Source organism: Balaenoptera borealis (assembly GCF_965194805.1).
Source record: "Balaenoptera borealis genome assembly, chromosome: 1".
In the NCBI taxonomy this organism is placed as follows: domain Eukaryota; kingdom Metazoa; phylum Chordata; class Mammalia; order Artiodactyla; family Balaenopteridae; genus Balaenoptera; species Balaenoptera borealis.
This window is the reverse complement of record NC_138860.1, coordinates 78377691-78400263: the sequence shown is the minus strand read 5'-3', so window position 1 is coordinate 78400263 and position 22573 is coordinate 78377691. Positions and strand designations below refer to the sequence as shown.

At 40.4% G+C, this 22573-nt stretch overlaps 1 protein-coding gene across 8 annotated transcripts in view; it reads right to left on the bottom strand.

Annotated features, from left to right (window-relative positions):
* The window catches only part of LOC309635666 (C-reactive protein-like), a 110517-nt gene that overhangs the window by 9390 nt on the left and 78554 nt on the right, over positions 1-22573 (bottom strand). For all 8 annotated transcript variants that reach the window (XM_082407192.1, XM_082407193.1, XM_082407190.1 and 5 more), the window contains one exon: positions 1-22573. This exon is cut by the window's left edge and continues 9390 nt beyond it. In XM_082407192.1, the coding sequence (XP_082263318.1) occupies positions 21966-22571 (606 nt within the window). In that variant the 5' untranslated portion in view covers positions 22572-22573 and the 3' untranslated portion in view covers positions 1-21965.

Below are 22573 nucleotides of genomic sequence, written 5' to 3'. Positions count from 1 at the left end.
ACATAGTTAGGGGTAGATCACTATTGAATAAATAATGCAGGGATATCCTCTGAGGTAGTAATTTGCTATTGCTGTTGCTGAATAAATCCTATTCTAAGCAAGTAGCATAAAGCTTCCTCATGTCAGGGGAAGGTTCGTAACAGCAAGTAACCAACCAACACTGTGGGAGATAGTCCCCTATTGAACATGTGTTCATCAAAACCCTGAGCTGTTGCAGAGCTCGTACTGGGAGCTGAGAGAGGTAGACACATGGGGGCATCCAAGGCGAATGAAGAGAACCCCAGGCTAGGAGAAGGGTAGAAACTGGCAGGTCTTGTGTGTATCAGGGACCCTGGCTCCACTATCTGCCAGCCCTCTGGGGAGGGAGCAGAGTCTTTGAGAGGATGGATGCAAAGTGTACATCTAGATCCTTAGGACTCCCAACCTAGACCAAGGTGCCTGTGATCTGTTTGGCAGAAGCAGCAGAGTTGCAGACTTTGAGGATCCAGGCAAGCTTGAACAATAGGCATCTCTGCAGTACTCAGTGGACCTTCCTGACATTTGAGTGTTAATGTTAGACTCTTGGAACCTTTAGCTGACCTTGGGTCATTGGAAAGGGAGCTCCAATAATGACTAAGTTGAAGTGTTCAATAACTCTATGGGACATAGGCCCAGAGACTTTTTTTTTTTTCTTTTGGCTGAGCTGGGTCTTTGTTGCTGCGCGCGGGCTTTCTCTAGTTGCGGAGAGCGGGGGCTACTCTTCGTTATGGTGCGCAGGCTTCTCATTGCGGTGGCTTCTCTTGTTGAAGAGCACGGGCTCTAGGCACGCAGGCTTCAGTAGTTGTGCTATGCAGGCTCAGTAGTTGTGGCTCACGGGCTCTAGAGCGCAGGCTAAGTAGTTGTGGCGCATGGGCTTAGTTGCTCCGCGGCATGTGGGATCTTCCCGGCCCAGGGCTTGAACCCATGTCCCCTGCATTGGCAGGTGGATTCTTAACCACTGTGCCACCAGGGAAGCCCCCAGAGACTTATTTAACTTTATTTAAAGCAAATAGAGATGTGGCATTTCTTACTCACCTGAGTTTATTGAATAAGATTTATATTCCCTACCTAAATGAATGGCTTGATGATTTATACTACATACATGTGATGGATGAAATACTAAGCAGTCATTCAAACTAACAGTGGCATACCCAGAGAGAAATAAGCCTCACAGTGACAAAGATCTATACATGGTGTTTATTACCTGGTTTTATTCTCTCTGGACACCATTATTTTAACCTAAAAATCTGAATCCATTCTGTCAAGCTCTCTCAATACAAGAATACCTGAAAGATCTTCATCAAAAATCTTCAGAAAAATAGCAAATGGATCCATTGAGAGTGACTGAACTTGCATTCTGTAATGAGAACAATAAGTTTATTGGTCATAACTACTTGGCCTTTCAGGTTAGACCATGTGTAATGATTTGCCTCTTCTGTTTCACCTCACTGAAGAATAAGAGAACCCTTAATCCCTGACAGATAATGAACTAGTGTCTGTTCTGGTCACATCTAGATGCTCTTTCTTGAGTCCCCTGATATTCCAAAACCCCATACAATTTGACCTACTTCTTTGTTCTGATGACTTGATTATCAAGTCTCAGTATGTGCTTATGCACCTGCTCAAAATAAAGCCTGGGAGTGCTTGTTCTCTATTGATTTTTCTGAAACATCTGACCTTTCCCAGACTTCATCAATCTGGGAAAGAGAATTGAATCACATTAACTGAAAGCCCTTCATGACCCTTTCCCTAACTCCAGAGTTACACTCAGTTATTTCTGAGGGTCCTAGTGGTGCTCATAGGAGTTTAGTCCCCTCTTGGACTTTTACTGTCTTTCACTTTTCTGAAGCTCACAAAAACTCTCTCCCTCTCGCTGCAAACACCGTCCTCTGTGAGAAGCCCTATATTTATTCCAGGGATGCTAGGGCTTCCAAAGCTGCCCTCACCAGGTGCCAAGGCTAGGTGCTCTCTCTTCAGTCCTCAAGGCAGCAAAGTTTTGCTACCTTTCCCCATGAAGTAGGGGAAATTGATATCTCAATAGAGAATCAAATCTGCTTTCATTGTCCTCTCTATGTGTCTGAATCTTTCAAAACTACAGCTTATTTGGTTTCTACCTATCACCCCAAATCTCCAAAATGCTCAAGAATGGATCAGTGAGGCCCAACAAGGAAAAGAATCTAAGATACACACCTTAAGCTATCCTCCCATCTCCAGTTTTTCCCCAAATGTCCCAAGCAAATACCATCTCTTCTCTGTAGGACCAAAAGTCCTTAGGCAAATTAATTCCTCCTGGTTCTGCCTCTATTTCATTAGACATGTCCTAATCCCATTTTACAGTCTCTGCTATATAAGAAAGCTATAACTCGCTCTAATTTTATAGTAGACCACTTGTTTTTATTTCCCTAACCCCAACCATCTATCCCTGCCTATTTCTAAACCATAGACACAAAAACAACATGTCTTCTCTGACAACCAGGATCCCCTAAGATTTACATAAAGCTTTAGTTAAGATTTGTAGAGTATGTGTGGTTTTCTATCGTCTAACCTTCCTGTGGAAAATTCTAAAGCTGTCAAATGGGCCTTTCTCTTGTCCTCTATACACAACCGGACAAAGTGAAATGATCTAAAAATTACATCTCAGAGCCTCAAAACTTTCACTGTAAATTGATCACAAAATATTGACTCATTTATTTTAAGAAGCCATGTCCTGCTCATTATAACTTTTTCTCAAATATTCCCCTCCAGGAAAAAATGTGTTTGTCCTCAAATTCCATTCAAAATCTCACCACCCTTGAATACTTTCTTGACCCTCATTCCATCCACAATCTTCCCCTCCCTCGTTTCAAAGGAAAAATAAATCACTCTATTAGTTCTTAACTCCTGTAGTTCATTCTTTATTAATCTGTTACAATACATATCTCATTGGAATATAGTTGTTTGTGTATGTTTTCGTCATCTGTGAGCTACAAAAACTGGGGCTACATCATCTTCATTCATTCATTTATTCAACCATTCATGTATTCAACATATATCTTGTTTCACTATGTACCATTCACTGTATTAACTGTCTAGCTCAAGAGACATTAAATGACTAGTTTTTGCCTGAGAAAAGAGGAAGAAATGTTCAAATAAGAAATAAGTAATTGCCCAAAGCCTCCAAAAAATGACTTTCCATTCTTTGGTTGCTTCTTTCTAGTACTTCTGCTGTGACACTTTAGATTGTTCTGCCAGTCTATCATGCTTCTCATCTCTTCAAATCCCTTAGAGTAAAAGACTACAAAAACAAAAACAAACAAACAAAAAAGATTTATACGAAAGGACACTGTATTTGGTACCTCCAACTCTGGTTCCCTGAAATTCACATTCCCGAGAGGTTCTCTGTCATCACTGCCTAATGGTCTCAGAGGTTCCTCTCTCCCCCTTTTGAGCAAACCCCTCAAAATGGACATAAATCCTTCCCCCAATTCTCCATAGCACAACTAAGCCCATACTGTTATATTTCTTAGATATGTTTCCTGATATGACAATTCTCAGAACCTAAGGTTCTGGCTTATGCTCCTTGGATGGCCTCAGCCTACTTCTCTCCTGTGATACTGTGATTTATAATAAGTATATATTTGGTTTCAGCCTGTTTCTGGAACAGAGCTCCCAAGACCATTGGAATTTCCTGACAAGAGCAGTAAATGTTCTTTTGTTATGTTAATGAGGTGACTTTTGGACCCCACCCAGTGATGGGGGCTGGTTGCCAGTGGAGCCAAGGGTGTCATTGGAGGGTTGTAACTTCCAGTCCCACACACTGAGCAGGGGAGGGGAAAGGAGCTTGGGCTTCAGTTCAGTCACCAATGGCCAATGATTTAGTCAATCATGCCTATGTAATGAAGCCTCCATAAAAACCCAAAAGGGCTGGGTTTAGAGAGCTTCTGAGCTGGTGAGCACTTGGAGATTGGGGACAGTGTCATGCCTGGCGCTCCACGCCCCTTCCACATACCCTGCCCTGTGCATCTCTTCCAATTGGCTGTTCCTGAGTTATATCCTTTTACCAGTGAACTGGTAATTAAAATGTTTCTTTGAGTTCTGTCAGCCACTCTAACAAATTAATCAAATTCAAGGAGGTGGACATGGGAACCTCTGATTTATAGCCAATCGGTCAGAAACACAGGTAATAGCCTGTGTTTGGCATCTGAAGGGAGTGGGGGAAGTCTTGTAGGACTGTTTCCATAACCTGTAGGATCTTTTGCTATCTCCAGGTAGATAAAGTTCAGACTTGAGCAGAATTGGGTTGAATTGTGGGACACCCAGCTGGAGTCCAGAGCATTGCTTGTTGGTGTGGGAACCACCTGCCACCCACCCACCCCCCCCCACACACACACACTGGATGGGGTCTAGGAACCCAGAAAGATCTCCCAACTCAAGGGATGCCCTGAGGCAAGAGCCGAGGAATACCCTGACATTTTTCTATACTCCCCCAAGTCTAGGCCCAATGAGCAAGGGCCTAACACAGGAATGAGTTCCCTCTCCTTCCTGCTAAGTTCCACCTTCATCTTCCTGTGAATTAAGATATCCTCTTCCCATAATAATCAACACTGGAAATATCTAGACATCTTGTGAGAGAATCATTTCCTACTTTTGTGTGATCCTTATCTATGGGCCCAAACTCCCAATATAATAATAGCCCAACCTTAGGACAAGAAATAAGCATATGGTCAGGGCAATAGGGGAGGATATTTTCCTTACACTGTCAGCTCCTGTGGGCCGCTTCTCCATCCCAGCATGTTATTCTATTTCCCTTCTTTTGGCCATTAATCTTACTTCTTATATGTCCCTTGCCCCTTGACTGTGGACTTGCCTCAGACTAGTTTTCTCAGCTTTGACTTCAGAACACCTAACCCAGAGCACTTTGCTAGTACATGCACACACATGCACACAAACCTTAAAGTAGATAAAAGTAAACATCCCTCAGGAGACCCTGGATTGCATCATGAAGCAAGCCTGCTGTAAACATGAAATGCCATACCAGTTTTGTGTTTTCTCATAAAATGAGTGCATATTTTGCACTCTAATTTCTATTATTTTTTTTTCATATTCATTTTAGGTTTAAAATTACTCAAAATCACATCAAACAACCCAACCATGTCCCACCTGTCTTACTGCCCTGCAGGTAAGAAGTTGATGTACTAAGCGTGTCACTTTTAATATCTGGACTGAATTGAACTGAACTGGCACTTGATAAATCAAATTCAGCAACCAGGCGATTGCTCTTGTCTGTCTGGGTATCATAATATTTCAAGAGTCTGGGCTTACTCATGTAGATACAAATAGAATCAGCTTTTAGTGGTGGTGGTTTTGTGAGGAGAGAGGCTGTTTGTTTGTTTTAATGTTTGATTATTATGTCAGAGTGATCACCTAGATGAGATACCAGAAAACTGCCAATAATGTGTCAACATGTACAACTTGTAATTGGTGGAAATTTTGATCAGCATATTTTCTTACTGAGAAATCAAGTAGCTTTTGTCATTTGTTCAGTTAAAACACCTGCTGGTCCACTGGACAGTTTATTTTACCATTTTGGGAAAATACTTGCCAAAGGAATTTGTCTCCAACAAAGAAAGATGGTAATGATGCTGCTCCTTATTTTACCACCAAAGTTGTAATTTTCATCACATACACATGAATAAAGAATTTCAAATGATTCAGACTCCACATTCAACTTTCTTCAATCAATCTCAAAGATCATCTTCATTTCAGTATGTTTGTTATATGCCATAAAATCCTTAATAGTTTTGCCTTACAGTTATTTATTAAGAATATTCAGGCTCTTACAAATTGCTAAATAAGTCAAATTTGTGGCCCCTCTATCAATGATTAAGATAAGAATTTAATCAATTCACCCTGTCTAGATACTTATCCATTCTGAGGACATCTTTTTTCTGTACAGTTAAGTAATAAATCAATCTTCAATTTGTTAAACTCTCACCAACATCTTCTCCAAATTGAATTGGGAGATTGGGATTGACATATATACACTAAAGTGTTTAAAATGGATAACTAATAAGAACCTGCTGTATAAAAAATAAATAAAATAAAATCTTGGAGAAAAAAAAGAATTTAGTATGAATAAATATGGCTGGTAGAAAAAAAATACTTTCAAAACTATTTCCCTTTTCATAATAAATTTCCCTTAGAATATAACTTTTATTAAAAACTGAAAATTTAACTATATTTTTAAAATTTAAGTTAATTATTTAGAGGGATAATTTTTCCCTTCCAAAAATTTCCCAAGTACCACAAATGACTGTGCAAAAAATATAGCCAAACCTAAATTAAATAAGTTACTTTTAGTTAAATAATTTTGAAAGCAAAACTACACAAATTATTTCAAATTTTTACAGGAAAAAATTATATTTGGGGAGGTGAATATTCTTCCTAAGATTTTGAATGGAACCTCCAAAAGTTAAGAGGGTACAGATTTTATCATATAAGAAAAAAATGTTTTATGCTCATTCACATTTTTTTTCTTTTTTTTTTTCTTTATTTCTTTCATTCACATTTAAACATAATAAAACCTGTATTTGAATAGGTTTCCAAGAACATCCTAAAGCTCTTAATTTGGATGCTGCTGTTTAGTGGCAGTTCATTCATTATGACAAGGGGTAGTTTTGTCATCTTCTCGGTTTAGTTCATGTTTAATGTTTATTTCACTTTTTTAAAAGCAAGATAAAACTTAAATGCATATTATGAAGTAAAAGATGCCAGTATGAAAAGGCTACATATTGGATGATTCCAACTGTATGACATTCTGGAAAAGGGAAAACTATGAAGACAGTAAAAAGATCAGTGGTTGCCAGAGACTGGAGTTTGGAGGGAGGAATGAGTAAGCAGAGCACAGAGGATTTTTAAGGCAGTGAAACTATTCTGTGTGATACTATAATGATGGATACATATCATTATACATTTATCCAAAGCCATAGAATGTACATCACCAAGAGTGAACTTTAATGTAAACTACAGACATTGAGTGATAATGATGTGTCAATGTAGGTTCATCACCTATAACAAATGTACCACTCTGATTCAGGATATTAATAGTAGAAGAGGTTGCTCATGTGTGAGGCATGGAATAAATGGAAACTGTTTGTACTTTTGGCTCAGTTTTGCTACGAATCTAAAGCTGCTCTAAAAAATAAAGATTATTAATTTTTAGAAAGCAGGATATATTTATTCTAGAAAATGCCAATGATTTTTTCAACTACCTGTAATCTCTTCCCCTCCAAGAAAACCACTTTGAACACCTTAGTTTGAATCTCTTTTGTATTTTTCTAAGCCTACACACACATATGTGTGGATGTGTGTGCTTTCCTTATTAAAAAATGGGAAAACATGGGTATCAATATTCATTCTTTTAAATTAAGATGCATTGTGGGCATATGTTCATATCAAAATATTTTAAAACACAATAAAGTAAGCTTTATGCATAATCCCCTTGGTGGATCCTGTACATTTCTCCAGTCAGTCTCTCTTTGGAATGATGATAAGGTACACACTACATTTCCCAGGCGCCCTTGCAGCTCAGATTCTGGATGTGAATAGGGTTCTGCCAATTCAGTGAACTTACATGAAATTTGAAGATGGGACTCAGAAGGAAGCCCTTTTGCTCCCCTCTTTCAGGTAGTTTTTGCTGTCTAACAAAATCATGGAGACATGAGATTTCCTTGGGGACAGTGTTCCAGTGCCCATTATTCAGCAATCTGGGCATTGAGAAACAGCTGCCACTATGTCTTGATTCTAACTCTCTGACCCTGGGATGGTAACTATGGGATTGTGGGGGGTTTGTTTGGTTTTTGCTTCATAGTTGGTTTGCCAATTTTATTGAGTTATATTTGACGTATAACGTTGTATTAGTCTAAGGTGCTCAACATAATGATTTGATATATGTATATACTGAGAAATGATCTCACAATGTTTCATTAATATCTATCACCTCACATAATTATAATTTTATTTTCTTATGATGAGAACTTTTAAGGTCTACTCTCCAGGCAACTTTCAACTATATAATGCAGTATTCTTAAGTATAGTTACCATGCTGTACGTTACATCCCCAGAGCTTAATTATCTTATAACTAGAAGCTTATACCCTTTAACTACTTTCGTCTATTTCCCTCAAATCCCCACTTCTGGCAATCTGTTCTGTTTCTATGAGTTTGGGGTTTTTTTAGATTCCACATATAATTGAAATTATACCTTTCTCTGTCTGATTTATTTCACTTAGTATAGAGGTCCATCCATGTTGTTACAAATGGCAGGATTCCCTTCTTTTTATGCCTGCACAATATTTCACTATTTATTTATTTATTTTTATTTCTATTTATAATTTATCTCCTTTGGATATATAACCAGAAGTGGAATTGCTGGATCATATGGTGGTTCTATTTTTAGTTTTTTGAGGAAACTGTATATTGTTTTCCAATTCCCTGCACCAATTTACATTCTCACCAACAGTGTACAAGGGTTCTTGTACATGTTCTTGCCAATATTTCCATGTCCCTGCCAACATTTGTTATCTCTTGTCTTTTTGATGATAGCCATTCTAACAGGTGTTGGAAGGGATTGTGTTCTTGAACTTGGAGTTCCAGTGATGGCCTCAAAGGAGATCCTGGTATGTCACTTTTTGATTGATCTAGGAGTCATTGCATTCCCAAAAGCCATCTAAGAACCTACTTTTTCAGTTCTTCCAATGATTTTACAAACACTTAATTCCCTGTACTAAATCATTCCCCACTTAAATTATTTAGAATGGTTTCTCTTTACTACATGGAACTCTGACTGACACAATCCCAACACACTAAAAATTTTATAATAAAGTAATAGTAGAGAATTCCCACCTCTGCCTATTTATTGTAACATGAACATAATCTTTACCAATATATCTGCTTACCTTTGATCTATCTATCTGCCTATGTACCTATCATCTGTATATCCATACACATAAAAATGTTTTGTGTTGCGAAATGGAAATATGCTGCACGTGCTGGTCTGCAACTTGTTTTTTTCCCCTGAACGGTTTTCCTGAATGGTACATGTGGATATATCTCATTATTTTTTAATAGCTACGCAATGTTCTATAGTATGGTTGTAGCATAATTATTTAACAAATCCAAAAATTCCCCCACTGATGAACACGTGTGCTTTTCCAAATGTTTGCTGTGAGAACGCTGTAATGAATATCTTTTTACATATTTCCTTGGGAGCTTTGATTCACTGATGTAGGATAGATTTCTATAAGCAGAATTACTGGGTCAAAGAATATGAGCATTTCAAAATTTTAATAGGTACTGTCAAATTAAATTCCAATAAGCTTCTACAAATTTACACTCCCAGCACAAATGCGTGAAACTGCTTATATCTCCATAACCTGGTTATAACTGTATATTAATGACAATTTTTGGCCAATCTAATAACGTTTAAAAAGTAGCATACTATCATCTTTAAATTGCATTTCTTGGGTTACAAGTAAAATTGAGTGTCATTTCAGATTTTTACTGGCCGTCTGCAATTTATGTGCTATGATTGTCCTTTCACATGTACCCTTTGCCCATTGAATTAATTTTTGTATCTATTTGTAAGTATTTTTAGTATATTAAAGATATTATCCCGGGCTTCCCTGGTGGCGCAGTGGTTGAGAATCTGCCTGCCAATGCAGGGGACACGGGTTCGAGCCCTGGTCTGGGAAGATCTCACATGCCGCGGAGCAACTGGGCCCGTGAGCCACAACTATTGAGCCTGCGCGTCTGGAGCCTGTGCTCCGCAACAAGAGAGGCCACGATAGTGAGAGGCCCGCGCACCGCGATGAGGAGTGGCCCCTGCTTGCCACAACTAGAGAAAGCCCTCGCACAGAAACGAAGACCCAACACAGCCATAAATAAATAAATTTAAAAAAAAAAAAAAAGATATTATCCCTTTGTCTGTCTGTCTCTCTCTCTTTCTCTCTCACACACACACACACAGAAAGAGAGGAAAGAAACTATTCTCCCACTTTGTTGTTTGCTATTTGTTGTTATTTATATTGACTTGCTGTAGCAAGTTTTTCATGTAGCCGTTGGTTTACTGTGTTGCTCAGAAAAGGCTCTGTGACCTTGATATTTTACAAATATTTTTCTAAATTTTTAAATAATTTTTTGGTTTTGTTGTTTATAATTAAAGAGTTAACCCACCAAATTTTTAATTGATTGCATTGTATAAAATTAACATTTAACTTTATTTTAGTTCTAATGGATAGATAATTTTCCCAATACCAACCATTGTCTAAGCCATCCTTTCCTCCATTGAAATTAATTGTTTTACTCCGCATATACCTGGATCCGTCTCTGAGTTTTTATTTGTGTTTCACTGGCCTATTGTCCAATTCCTATTCAAATGCCATATTGATTTGATTATGCTGCTTTATAGTTAGTAAGCTCTGGAATCTACTAAAAAAGCACTTCCCCTTACTATTTTTTTCATTTTGAAACATTTCTTGCCATTTGTAACATATTTATTCTTCAAGGTCAATTTCAGATTTATTTCCTTTTATTAAAATAAGCTGGAAATTTTATTCAAATTAAATTAAATTTACATATTAATTTAGTGATTAATTTAATGATTGACATCCTTGGAATGATTGAGAGCTTATAATATATATGGAATATATATATGACATGTCTTTCCAATTTATTCATGTCTTGTCCTTCAATAACACTTCTTTTTCCTTCATATAGACCATGTGGCTTCTATTAAGGTTCTTCCTTAAGAGATTGACAGTTCTTACAGAATATAACAAACTAGCATGGATTCATGCTTCCTTCCCTTGAACCAAACTCTGGAGAAGCCACTGAAGTGAGAGGGAGGTTGCTGGATCCCAGTACAAAAAATAATGGGAGAAATGGTTGGGAAGATGAGTTGACTGAGCCCCAATGTGAAAGGGAAGAAGGTTCAGGCAAAAGGAAGCCATGCCCCATGACTGGGAGAGTGATGGCAAGCAGTTGTCTAATTGAGCCTTTTATTCTCTGGCCCACATTGCCCTGGGAGGACTACTGCTCATCCCTTCACAATGGCTTGGGGAGAAAGCACATCACCAGCCCAGTAATAGCACCAACCCTAAGTGGCAGACTCACAGTAGGGTGACTCTGAGTGCAGAGTTGATAACCAGAAGTGTACGTAGTCTGGTCAATCACTAAGCATTCCCTTCCACACCCTCCCCCTCTATCTCACTCTATGATAGCATCAGTCACGATAGAAGAAGACAGCCTCTGGAAAACAGAAGTACTTGGGGCAGAGATATTAAGTGGGTGGGGTTCATGAAAGACAAGGCCGTCTGGTGAGTGGAATGAAGTAAACAGGAAATGGTTGAGACCATATTACAGAACTCTGGGATATACCCCATCCCCCCTCTCAAACTCACCAATAGGACAACAAGCCAGGGCAGAGGATCTTATCCTTCCATCAAAGTACATGTTACCTGTCAAGATAGTTGATAGCTCCAAAAGAATATGAGCTTGCACAGAAAAATGTTAGCATAATAGGTCTGAGACTGTTATACTTAGAAAGGTCTGCTTGCAAGGCTGGATTTTCTCTTTAGCCATAAGAAGATGCAAGGATATTTAAACACACACACACACATACACACACACACACAGAGCAAACATCATACTTAATCACAAATTATTGAAAACATTCCCCTTGAGATTAGAGAAAAAATGGATGGTGACAATTACCATTTTCATTCAAGTGAAAGTGCTACACAGTAGAATGAAACCAAAAATAATATATGAGTCTATACTGACATCATAAATAAAGGAATGAATTAATGAAGAGAAGAGAGACTTTTCCTTTACAGTAGAATGTCATTAATAAACTAGAAGGAATGATGGAATTAGAAAATCACCATTTGATAAACTATCACAGTAATAATTAATTCAACTAAGAAACATTGATGGATGCTAAAACTAGTGAGTGAAAGTTTGATGGGGAAAGGTATATTTACATAGTCTTGAAGTATTTCCTCACAACGTATTTATGAAATGCAAAGAGAAAAAGAGTAACTTTAAATGGAGAAAACCAAATGAAACCACTTTAATCAAATGATCAAGTAATGGGACAAATCAAAATGAGTTCCTCTTGTTGGAATGCAGTGAGAAGTATACAGCCTCAAATCTGAGATACTTCTGCCAAAAATTTATAACCTGAATCTAATCATTAGAAAATACCAGGTAAACCCAAATTGAGAAATATTCTGGCCTGTAACCTTCAAGTGTTAAGGTTATGAAAGTTTAAAAAAGATTGAAAAGAATAGGAAATGCTCCAGATATCGAAGGTGACTAAAAAGACAAGACAACAAATGCAACACTGGTCCTGGACTGAAACGGTTTGCTATTGTTAACAAAAACAAACAAACAAACAACGACTGTCACTCATCATCCAGTTATTCAAAGGGTTAAGTTGCAACCCTCTGCCAATGCCCACTGACAGTCAGCCCTGAGAGGAATTCAGGATGGAAAAAAGCAGGATGAGACCCTCTGTGCTTTGGATAAACAGGCCCTTAGATAGTTAGACGCACATTGCAGGAAGAATTTCAATGACCCCAGATTCTTGCATCTTCCCATACATAGAGAAGCACTAAAACCATGAACTTGAAATATCTGTTCTTTGTGATGAGCAGTAATCTTTTACCAAGATGTATGCTTGACTGCACTATTCCCTAGCCAAAAAAAAATAAATCATACCTAAGCTGGCTCCTTCCCTACCTCTTCAGAGCAGTTTCTCAGAGCTAGTGAGAGGCTGTCTCCCAGGCTATAGTCCCCAGTAAGGTCCCTGAATAAAACTTAATTCACAACTTTCATGTTGTGTGTTTTTCCTTGAGTCAATCCTATACAGGACATGATTGGGACAATTGGTGAAACTTGAATGGGATGTGTAAATTAGATAGTAGTAATACATCGGTATTTCCTGATTTTGATGGTTGCATTGTGGTTATGTAAGAGGCCTTTGTTTGCATGAATTTTACTTTGAAGTATTCCAGAGTGAAGGGGCATCATGTTGTCAGGGAGGAAGACACCTTCCTCTACCTTTCTAGGTTCTTCTGGTTGGTCTAAGAATTAAATTGACAGGAGACAGATTAACAGGAGAAAATCAAACAAAAGTATAAATAATATGGATACATGGGAGAGACCCATGAAAATTGAGTAACTCACCAAAATGGTCCAAGCCACTGCCTTGAATACTATCTTCAGCTAAGGACAAAAGAAAGATGTTGGGAGCAGGGGAGAGTTGTGGGAAGTTGCCGGGAAAAGCACAGTAAACAAGAGTAAATCTGTGATGCAGATTTAAGTCATTCCCTTCTCCATTGATAAGAAGTTTCTAGAGATTTAGAGTCATCCTTCTCTTCCTGGTACAGAGGAAACACCCTTACACATGGAGATTTCCCTTATACAGGTAAATGTGTCTTACGAAAGGGTAACTTCTACTCAGTTTTCAGAGCTCCTCTGCTATTTCTTAAAAGTAGCTAGCAGAAAATAATTAAGTTGCCAAAGAGGCATATTTTGGGGTGGCATATTCTGTTCCCCTCCCCAAAGTGATCTCAGGTGCCCTCGGCCTGCAGTGGCTGAAAGCAGGGTTTTGGTTCCCGGCCAGAGATTGAGGTCAGGTCACGGCAGTGAAAGCACCAAATCCTAGCTGCTAGACCAGTGGTCAGAGACAAGGCCCTGGCTCTTCGGCTTTGCAGAAGAGAATTCCCACAAAGACAAAAAGTAGTGAAACAAGTAAAGTGTTTATTAGGAGAAAAAAAAGAGTACAATACTTCTGGATAGACACATGGGCGGACTCAGAGAGAGACAGTCACACCCCCATGGTAGTTTAAATCACTTATATGGGGCATTTCTTCTGGGTTTCCTTTGGCCAATCATTTTGATTTGCCTGGTTCAGAGTCCGTATTTGGTATACCTCAGTATCCTCCCATGTGTGCGCGCATCTCTCAGCCAAGATGGATTCCACCGAAGAGGCCTATGGGTAGTTGACATCACCTGCTATGGGGGTGGCGCCCCCTCCCTTTTTTGACCTCCAAAGAACTTTCTAGTTGGGAAGGTTTCCTTGACTTCGAGAATGAGAAATATGTGGTCTCTTATCTTCTATCTGGGCAAGGCCCAGCCTCCTCTCTCAGTTGTCCTGCTGTTCTAATCTTGGAGTATCAGTCCACAGGGAATGAATCTCCAATTGTTTACCCTGGGGGGGGCCCAATTACCTCCAGCCTCAAAAGGCAGTTAAACATCAATATGTCAGCACAAGCCTTAAATACACACACACACACACACACACACACACACACACTTGGGAGAAATCTCCCTCCTATCAAGAAGTTCATTGTACTACAATAGTTTCCATATCCTTGAGAAAACTTCACTAGTATGTATCCTGCCTCTTGTTATGGAGACTAGCATTTGGAATACTTCTGTCTCTGAAAAATTTAGAGATTTGAGGTGGTTTGCAATTGGCAGATTTCTCCTGAAGTTACTTGATCCCTCTGTCTACTCCATTTATTGTTAGTAATTTTTAAATTTCCATTTCCTTTCCTGTTTATTTATTTATTTACTTTTGGCTGTGTTGGGTCTTGTTTCTGTGCGAGGGCTTTCTCTAGCTGTGGCAAGTGGGGGCCACTCTTCATCGCAGTGCGCGGGCCTCTCACTATCGCGGCCTCTCTTGTTGCGGAGCACAGGCTCCAGACGCGCAGGCTCAGTAGTTGTGGCTCACGGGCCTAGTTGCTCCGCGGCATGTGAGATCTTCCCAGACCAGGGCTCGAACCCGTGTCCCCTGCATTGGCAGGCAGATTCTCAACCACTGCGCCACCAGGGAAACCCTCCTTTCCTGTTTTATTCCCAGAAGCGTATTGCTGAATCAAATGCATACTCTCTGGCCATTCCCTCCCTCCTCTAAGAAGCAAGCTGTCTTACATTTATAACAGTCCATTCTGTGAGCAAAATTACAGTTTTATAATTTCTCACTCTTTAAGTATTTCTTCATCCTCAGCAACATCCAAAGCATTTCTTCACTGCTGCTGCCTCCTACGGAATTAATTAATTCATCAAATATTTATTGAGAAAATACTATGAGCCATACCATTCTAGAACCTGGGAATACAATAGGGAATAATGTCTCAGATCTCATGGAATTTACAATCTACTAGGGGAGGAAACAATAAAAAAGAACTCCCCCCCCCCTTTTTTTTTCAGATAATGATATCTGCTTAGAAAACAATAACAGATGCTAAAAATGACTGGAGAAGGTCCTTTCTAAGGAGAGGACATCTGATCAGAGGCAAAATGATGTGGAATCAGCCACGTGAGGATCTGGAAAAAGGGCAAATGCAGAAGCTTTGTGGAAACAAATCAAGCATATTTAAACTATCATGTAAGTCCCAGGTGACCGTGATTTTGTCTATTGCATGTGTGGTTGTGGTCATTTCAGTGCTTTTACTGCTTATCCCAAGCCCGTGTCTGTCACATCACAGGCATTCAATGTATATTTGTGGAAGAAATGAACAGACAACATGGCAGAAGGGCTGGGATCCCAGAGTGAAGGAGAGATGTGTGAGGCTGTGACTGAGGGGAACAGAAGTCAGAAATCACAGAGCCCTGAGCACCAGGCAAAGGGTTGTAAATTATTCTAAGTGCAATGGGAAACCTTTGCAGGTTTTTCCTCAGAAGGGGACTTGGTCTTATTTACATTTGAAAAGATCGTTCTCTCAGCTTCCGCCCATGTGGCAATGCTTCCTCTTTGAGCCTGACCTCCCAGCAAGAGGTTGGAGGACTCTGAATTTGTGCTGTGTAGTCAGTGCTTGCAAAGCCTTGCTCTCACAGAAGTTCAGCGGTGACCCCCTTGTCCTCCAGCCCGGATCCGCCCCAGCCACCACCTTCCTTCAGATTTAGAGTGTCCAGGCCCGAAGTGACTTGGGCTATTCAATGATACAAAAACCTTTCTTTCTACCTTCTTTTCCTCAGAAGTTTGATCTGATGCTTCTTCCTCTAACATCCCACTTCCTTTCTCTCTGTTCTTTTTGAAGCCAGCCCGCTGCTGAGCTGTGAAAGCTGCAGCCAACTGCCCACGCTGAACCCACTCCTTTTACTCCCTGTAGGACCAACACAGACCAGATCACAGTATCTCCTGTTCCTTTCCCACTTCCTGTTGTTTTGACCGTAGAATAAAGCCTGCCCTTTAAGTTGATTTCATTCTCTCTGAGTTTCTGATATTCTCCTAAAAATCCAACATTTCTGACCGCATGCCAGATTCTGAAGCCTCCTCACCCTTCACTGTCATCCTCATTCCACAGCAGAGCAAACCTGTTCCCTGTAGCCACAAGCGTCCCAGGCACAGACCTTTCCAATGTTCCCCTTGTTCCTTAAGTTTGTGATAATTTCCATATTTTTTTTCTCCGCCACAAGCTAACACATTGTTCACAGAGTCAGAGTCTTCATTCGATGATGAATCGCTTCAACCTATTGGGTCTCTGATCCAGAGGCTGGGTCTTTGAAATCCACAGTTGTGATCCAGCTTGAAAGTGAGCAGGACCCTGTGTGGCTCCTGGGCACAGAAGTGTTTCAAACAGTTGCTAATCAGGGAAGGGAGGGGATGCAGAGACAAGGGAGGAGCAGACAGGAAACAATAGTGCAGCCTTGGGACAGGGTCCTGGTTCTGCCTCAAGGGAGACATATAACAATATCTTTGAGCTCTTTACAGAACTAAAACCACCAACAAATGGAAGATGTTACCATTCTTCATTCCAGAAGATATCACAATTTGATAACTTTGAGAAGCTCATCAAAAGAACACCTGAGGCCAGATTAAAAGAGTGCAGGCCCTGCACACACCCTAATTCTTATCAGCAGCTCTGCCCTTGAACCATTGCTATAAAACTCCTCACCAAATCCCCCTGGGTTGGACACACAGTCTTGAGGGACACAAGCCCACCGTGTCCCTCTTTGCCTGGCAAAGCAATAAAGCTATTCTTTTCTACTTCACCCAAAACTCTGTCTCTGAGATTTAATTCAGTGTCGGGGTACGGAGGCCAGATTCAGCTTCAGCCCTGTCCCTAACAATAGCAGACCCTCTGTGCTGTCTGTGAGAGGTTGTCCACTACTCTGTTGTTGCACTAACATGCCTGAAGTCTGCTCAGCCCTCCTTCCTGCTGCTTGTAGGTGGGGAACCACAGAATATAGATCTCTCAGTACAGAAGCTTCTGTCTGTCTTCATGCTCTGGTTAGAGCTCTGAAGGGACAACCTCACCCTGTGGGTTCTAAAGGAACTGAGCAATAGACATAGGACTCAGGAAAGATCACAACATCAGCCTTGTGCCTCGTGCTGGGGAAGGAAAAAAAATTCCCTCTACCCTTTTTAGGTTCTTCTGGCTGGTCTAAGAATTAAATTGACATGAGACAGATTAACAGGAGAAAACCAAATTTAATTACGTATGAATGGAGGTCCCATAAGAAAAATTGAGGCAGGAGATAGATGGGCTCCAGGCTAGGGCATTTAAAACTGGCCTCCTGTTTGCACTTCTTGGGGTGAAAAAAATATGGGCTCAGGCTGGACACTTACAGCTAGCCGCCTGTTTGCATTTCCTGGGACAGGAGATATGTGGGCTCCAGGTTAGATATACACAACCAGCCTCCTGTTTGCTCTGTGAAATGGAAGCAATGACAGAGACAGGGTAAATAGCCAGGCTTTGTCTCCTGTGGACACGTTAAGATAACAGTCATGGCAAGAACAGAGAGGGGCTAAACTTTGTTTGAGTAAAGGCTCAAGAGGTCACATATTTCCCCTCCTTGGGGCAAGGGAGACATTGCACATGTGCAGAAAGGCTCCTGGGGGGTCAAAAAAGAGGGGGAACCACTCCATAATATGTGATGCTAAGGCCACCCCAAAGGGCTCTAGGTTGGAATCCATCTTCAAAAAAAAGTAGCGCATGCATGTTGGGGAGGGTCCTAGGGCAGGTCAGGTGTGGAAAAAGAAACCAGATAATTGGCCAAAGTTAAACAAAGACCTGGAAGAACTGCCCTTTATAAATTATTTAACCACCTCTTTTCTGCTCTCCTCCTCATTAGGGAGGATGCCCACACCCTTTCTCTCCGGGTGTGCATCTCTGCCCTGCTTCTATCATAACTAAACAAACTGTTTCTCTGTGTGCTCTCCCACTTGTTGTTGTGCTATGTCTCTAATAATAAACTTTGTACCTGTTTTTATATTTTTTACCTCCATGAGAAATGCATTTTTCACTGGGGGCAAGAGCCAGGGAAAAATAGCTTCTAGGCTCTAGCCCTTAAGCAAGGGTCTGGTGGCTAGGATTCCTGGTTTTCACCCAGGCTACCCAGGTTCAATTCCTGGGCAGGGAATTAATATCTTGCTTCACGCCACCACTCACTGTTGCCTCTCGAAGATCAATGTGAGACACAAGGATAAGTTAGGGAATTGAGACTTATATGCCACTGAAAGAAGAAGAATGGGGTAGGGGTTTGAGCCTTCAAAGGGGAGAAAGGCAATTCACATAGAGATGGAAAAACAAATGTTTGGTAAACAAATGTTTGCTATGCCATTCAGAGACAAGGGGACACAGAGAGGGCTTTGGTCTCCAGGCCCTGCCAAGTTCCCCCTACCACACCTAGCTCATATTCTTTGCAGGTATCTCTGGTGAGAGTGCTCTTCCTGGACCAGGTCCTTTATCTAAATTCTTTTAGGCAGTTAAGGGGGAGGTAAAAAGAAACACTTTCTGAGTCTTCAGTTTCTTAAAAATAATCAGCCTAAAATAATCCTCCTGCCAAAGTGATAAATTTTGGGGAGGCAAATTTTGATCCACTAGAGAATCCAGCTTAGACCTAAAGTAAGAAAGGTCTTCCTGAAACTTTCGCTCTCCAGATCTAAGTTTTAGGACAGAACATGTCAATGAAAATTAATCAGTCAATCTAAGAAAGAAATGGAAAATTTTATTCAAGCCAAATTTGAGGATTATAATCAAGGAAGAGCATCTCAGAAAGCTCTGAAGACTGTTCCACTCATTAGAAGTCAAGGCACAGTTATATAAGTTTTTTGAGATAGAGGGCTGAACATCAAATGATGTATTATTATCAACAGTTTACATAATCCAGATCTAAGTGTCATTGTGGTAGGTCACATGATCCCTTACAAGATCAAAAAGGAATATTATCTTTTAAGGAGTTGTCTTGTTGATGCTAGGAGAATGGTGCTCTTTATGTTTGAGCAGGTATTCCTGCTGATGGGGGAGGTTTGGTCAATGCATGATGCAGATACACCATGCAGAGTAGGGGAAGGGAGAAGGCCAACAGACAGAGAAGAACATTTTATATTTAAATTTTTCTTGCCTTGCCATAAAATATGAATTTTATTTCACAAGCAGCAACAAGAATCTCTACACATGGTGGGGAGCAAAGGATCCCAGAGCCCCAGAGGTTATCATGTGCATATGAAATTTGATCCCTGAGCTGCGGACCCATGGATGTTAGACTTGGGAAGTGGTACCAGCATGATGAGTCTTTCTTCATTCCAAGGGGAGGAGCCAGTCAGAGGGATGTAAAATTTTCCCTAGCCTATGACCCTCTCCAAAAGAACCAAAGACCTCATCTTGCCTATTATGATGCTATTATCAAAGGTGTCCTCTTCAGCACTCCAGGTCATTCCATTGAGAGAGAAATGAAGACACAAATATCTTAAAAAGTGCACCTATGTGAGTCCGGGACAGTTGGCAGAAATTGGTAGAGGTGAGGGTCATTTAAAATGGGAGTTGCAGGATGTCAGGGCTGGGGATGCCTGACTAGAAACTACTAATATAAGCATCAGTCCACCAGCTAGCTAGCTTAAATTATTAGGGAATCTAATTGTGTCCAGGTAAGCAGGAAGGGGACTCAGAGAACTCACTTCTCACACTATATTAGAACAAATAGGAGGACTGAAAAGTACTAAAATATAAAATAAAATTATTTAAAGCATGTAAAAGATTTACTTCATAAAAGATTAATCACAGGAAATTTAGAAAATTTTAGGCAGCGACTGCATTAAACTCTCAAGCAAATTGAAGAAAAACAGAGACTTGATGAAAGATGAAAGTTGAAGAAAAAAACACACTAAATCCAAGAAAGAATTTAAGACAACTCAAAGCATTATAGAATTTTAAATGACATTAGAAATAGTAAGGATCCCAATACGCTAAAGAGAAAAACAAATCACCTGCAGGGGAGCAAAATCTGCCACCCCAAAATGTTTCTTTGGCATGTGGATTATTTCAGGATGAAAACAATCAAGGCCCAAAAGACTCAGGAAGAAACTTTGACCTTCCCCCTAACTGGCTAAAAGAATTTAGATACAAGGACTGTTTCCAGAATATAGCTATCACCAGAGATACTTGCAAAGAATATGGGCTAGGGGAGGTGCGGGAAACTCTGCAGTTCCTAGAGGTCAGAGTCCACTCTGTGTCCCATTGTCTCTGGTGGCCCAACAAACATTTATTTACCAAACATATGCTTTTCCATCTCCGTGTGAATTGCCTTCCTCCTTTCTGAAGTCCCAAACCACTACCCTCCAACATCCTCTTTTGTCTTTAGCTGAAGATGATAAAGTGAGGATTTTGGCCATTTTGGCAAGTTACTCAATTTTTCCTCCCATGTATACATGTTATTAAATTTTGTTTGATTTTCTCCTGTTAATCTGTCTCATGTCAATTTAATTCTTAGATCAGCCAGAAGAACTTAGAAGGGTAGAGGAAAAATTCTTCCTCCCTAACATTAATATGAAGGATAAGTTTGAAAAAATAAAAGCTCAAAATATAAGGATAAAGGACACAGATAAAAGTGATCTGGATGATGATAAATGAGAAGAAAAAAAATGGAAATTTCACACAATGAAAATTGGTGATCCTGAAAAAAAAATAGAACAAATTAAACAGAAACAACAACAAAACATTTCTTTTTTCAATTTTTGAATATTCAAATTGAAAGGATTAAAGAATTAAAGATAATTCTAATATGTAATGACCTCATCCTGATGGTGGGAGCAGAATGCTGGAAAAATTCTATTCCTGTATTTTTATAATTAATTAATTTATTTATTATTTATTTTTGGTTGCATTGGGTAGGTTGCTGTGCGCAGGCTTTCTCTAGTTGCGATGAGTGGGATCTACTCTTCTTTGTGGTGAGCGGGCTTCTCATTGCGGTGGCTACTCTTGTTGTGGAGCACGGGCTCTAGGCACGCAGGCTTCAGTAGTTGTGGCACATGGGCTCAGTAGTTGTGGCTCACAGGCTCTAGAGCGCAGGCTCAGTAGTTGTGGCGCATGGGCTTAGTTGCTCCGCGGCATGTGAGATCTTCCCAGACCAGGGCTTGAACCCATGTCCCCTGCTTTGGCAGGCAGGTTCTTAACCACTGCACCATCAGGGAAGCCCTATTCCTGTATTCTTTAGATAATTCAATAAAACACAATAAATGGGGTGGGTGTTCCTATAAAGGGAAATAAAAATGTTGGCAGGACTACAGTTAAACACATGCAGTATTTTAGGTGAAAAAAAGTTGGCTCACTTTTTCTTAAACACTCATTAAAATGCAATGGCTCTCAACCTCAGCTGAACACTGGAATTACTTGGAGAGCTTTAGAAAACATTGATGCTTGGGTCCCACGCCCCCAAAATCAGATTTAATTGGCTTGGGGTGTGGCCTGGTAATTCTAATGTGGAGAAATGTATAAGACCCTCTGCTTGGCACTGTCCCATGTGCTGATGGAAAAAGAGTGGCAAAAGGAGAGGGAAATACACTCCCCCCCAGGGTACAAGAGCCCAGTGTGTAGGGCAGTAAAACATCAGAGCCAGAGACAAGGGAAATGTAAGGTGTAATCCCCAAAAGGCAACTTCAGGATTCACAAAAGGGCCTCAGGGCCATAGCTGTCGTTTGACGAACACCTCACCATATGTTTTATACTTCAGTGCCCGCCAGTCCAGGACATTAGGACTCAAGGTCCCACCAGCATAGACAGTGTTAATCTCTTCTGGTGATAACACATAGTCCCACATGTTCACATCTCCAATGTCTCCCACCAAAGACTGGTTTTTATCAAAGCCCCCAGCAAATGCATCCTGCTCCTGCCCCAGGACGATGCTTGCCTCTGTCCCCAAAGAGTATCCCCTCTTCATACTCCTCCTCACCATGGGTTTCCCATCCACCCAGAGCTCTGTAATCCCTGAGGTAGACTCCCAGGTCACACAGAAGTGCATTGGTGCAGGAGAACTCTCAGGAGGCTTGAAAAAGACATCAGCTCCACCCACGGATACACTGTATACGCCAGTCTTTCCCTTGAAGAGGAGGATCTCATTATGTTGTTGCCTTGTGGCATAAGAGAAGAGGCTATAGTCGCGGGTCAGATCGGTATAGACATGCAGGCATACGGTGAAGGCCTTAAGTGGCTTTGTTAGCTGTGCAGTCAGCGTCACAAAGGAATTATCCGACTCTTTGGGGAACACAAAGGCCTTTGTGTGCATAT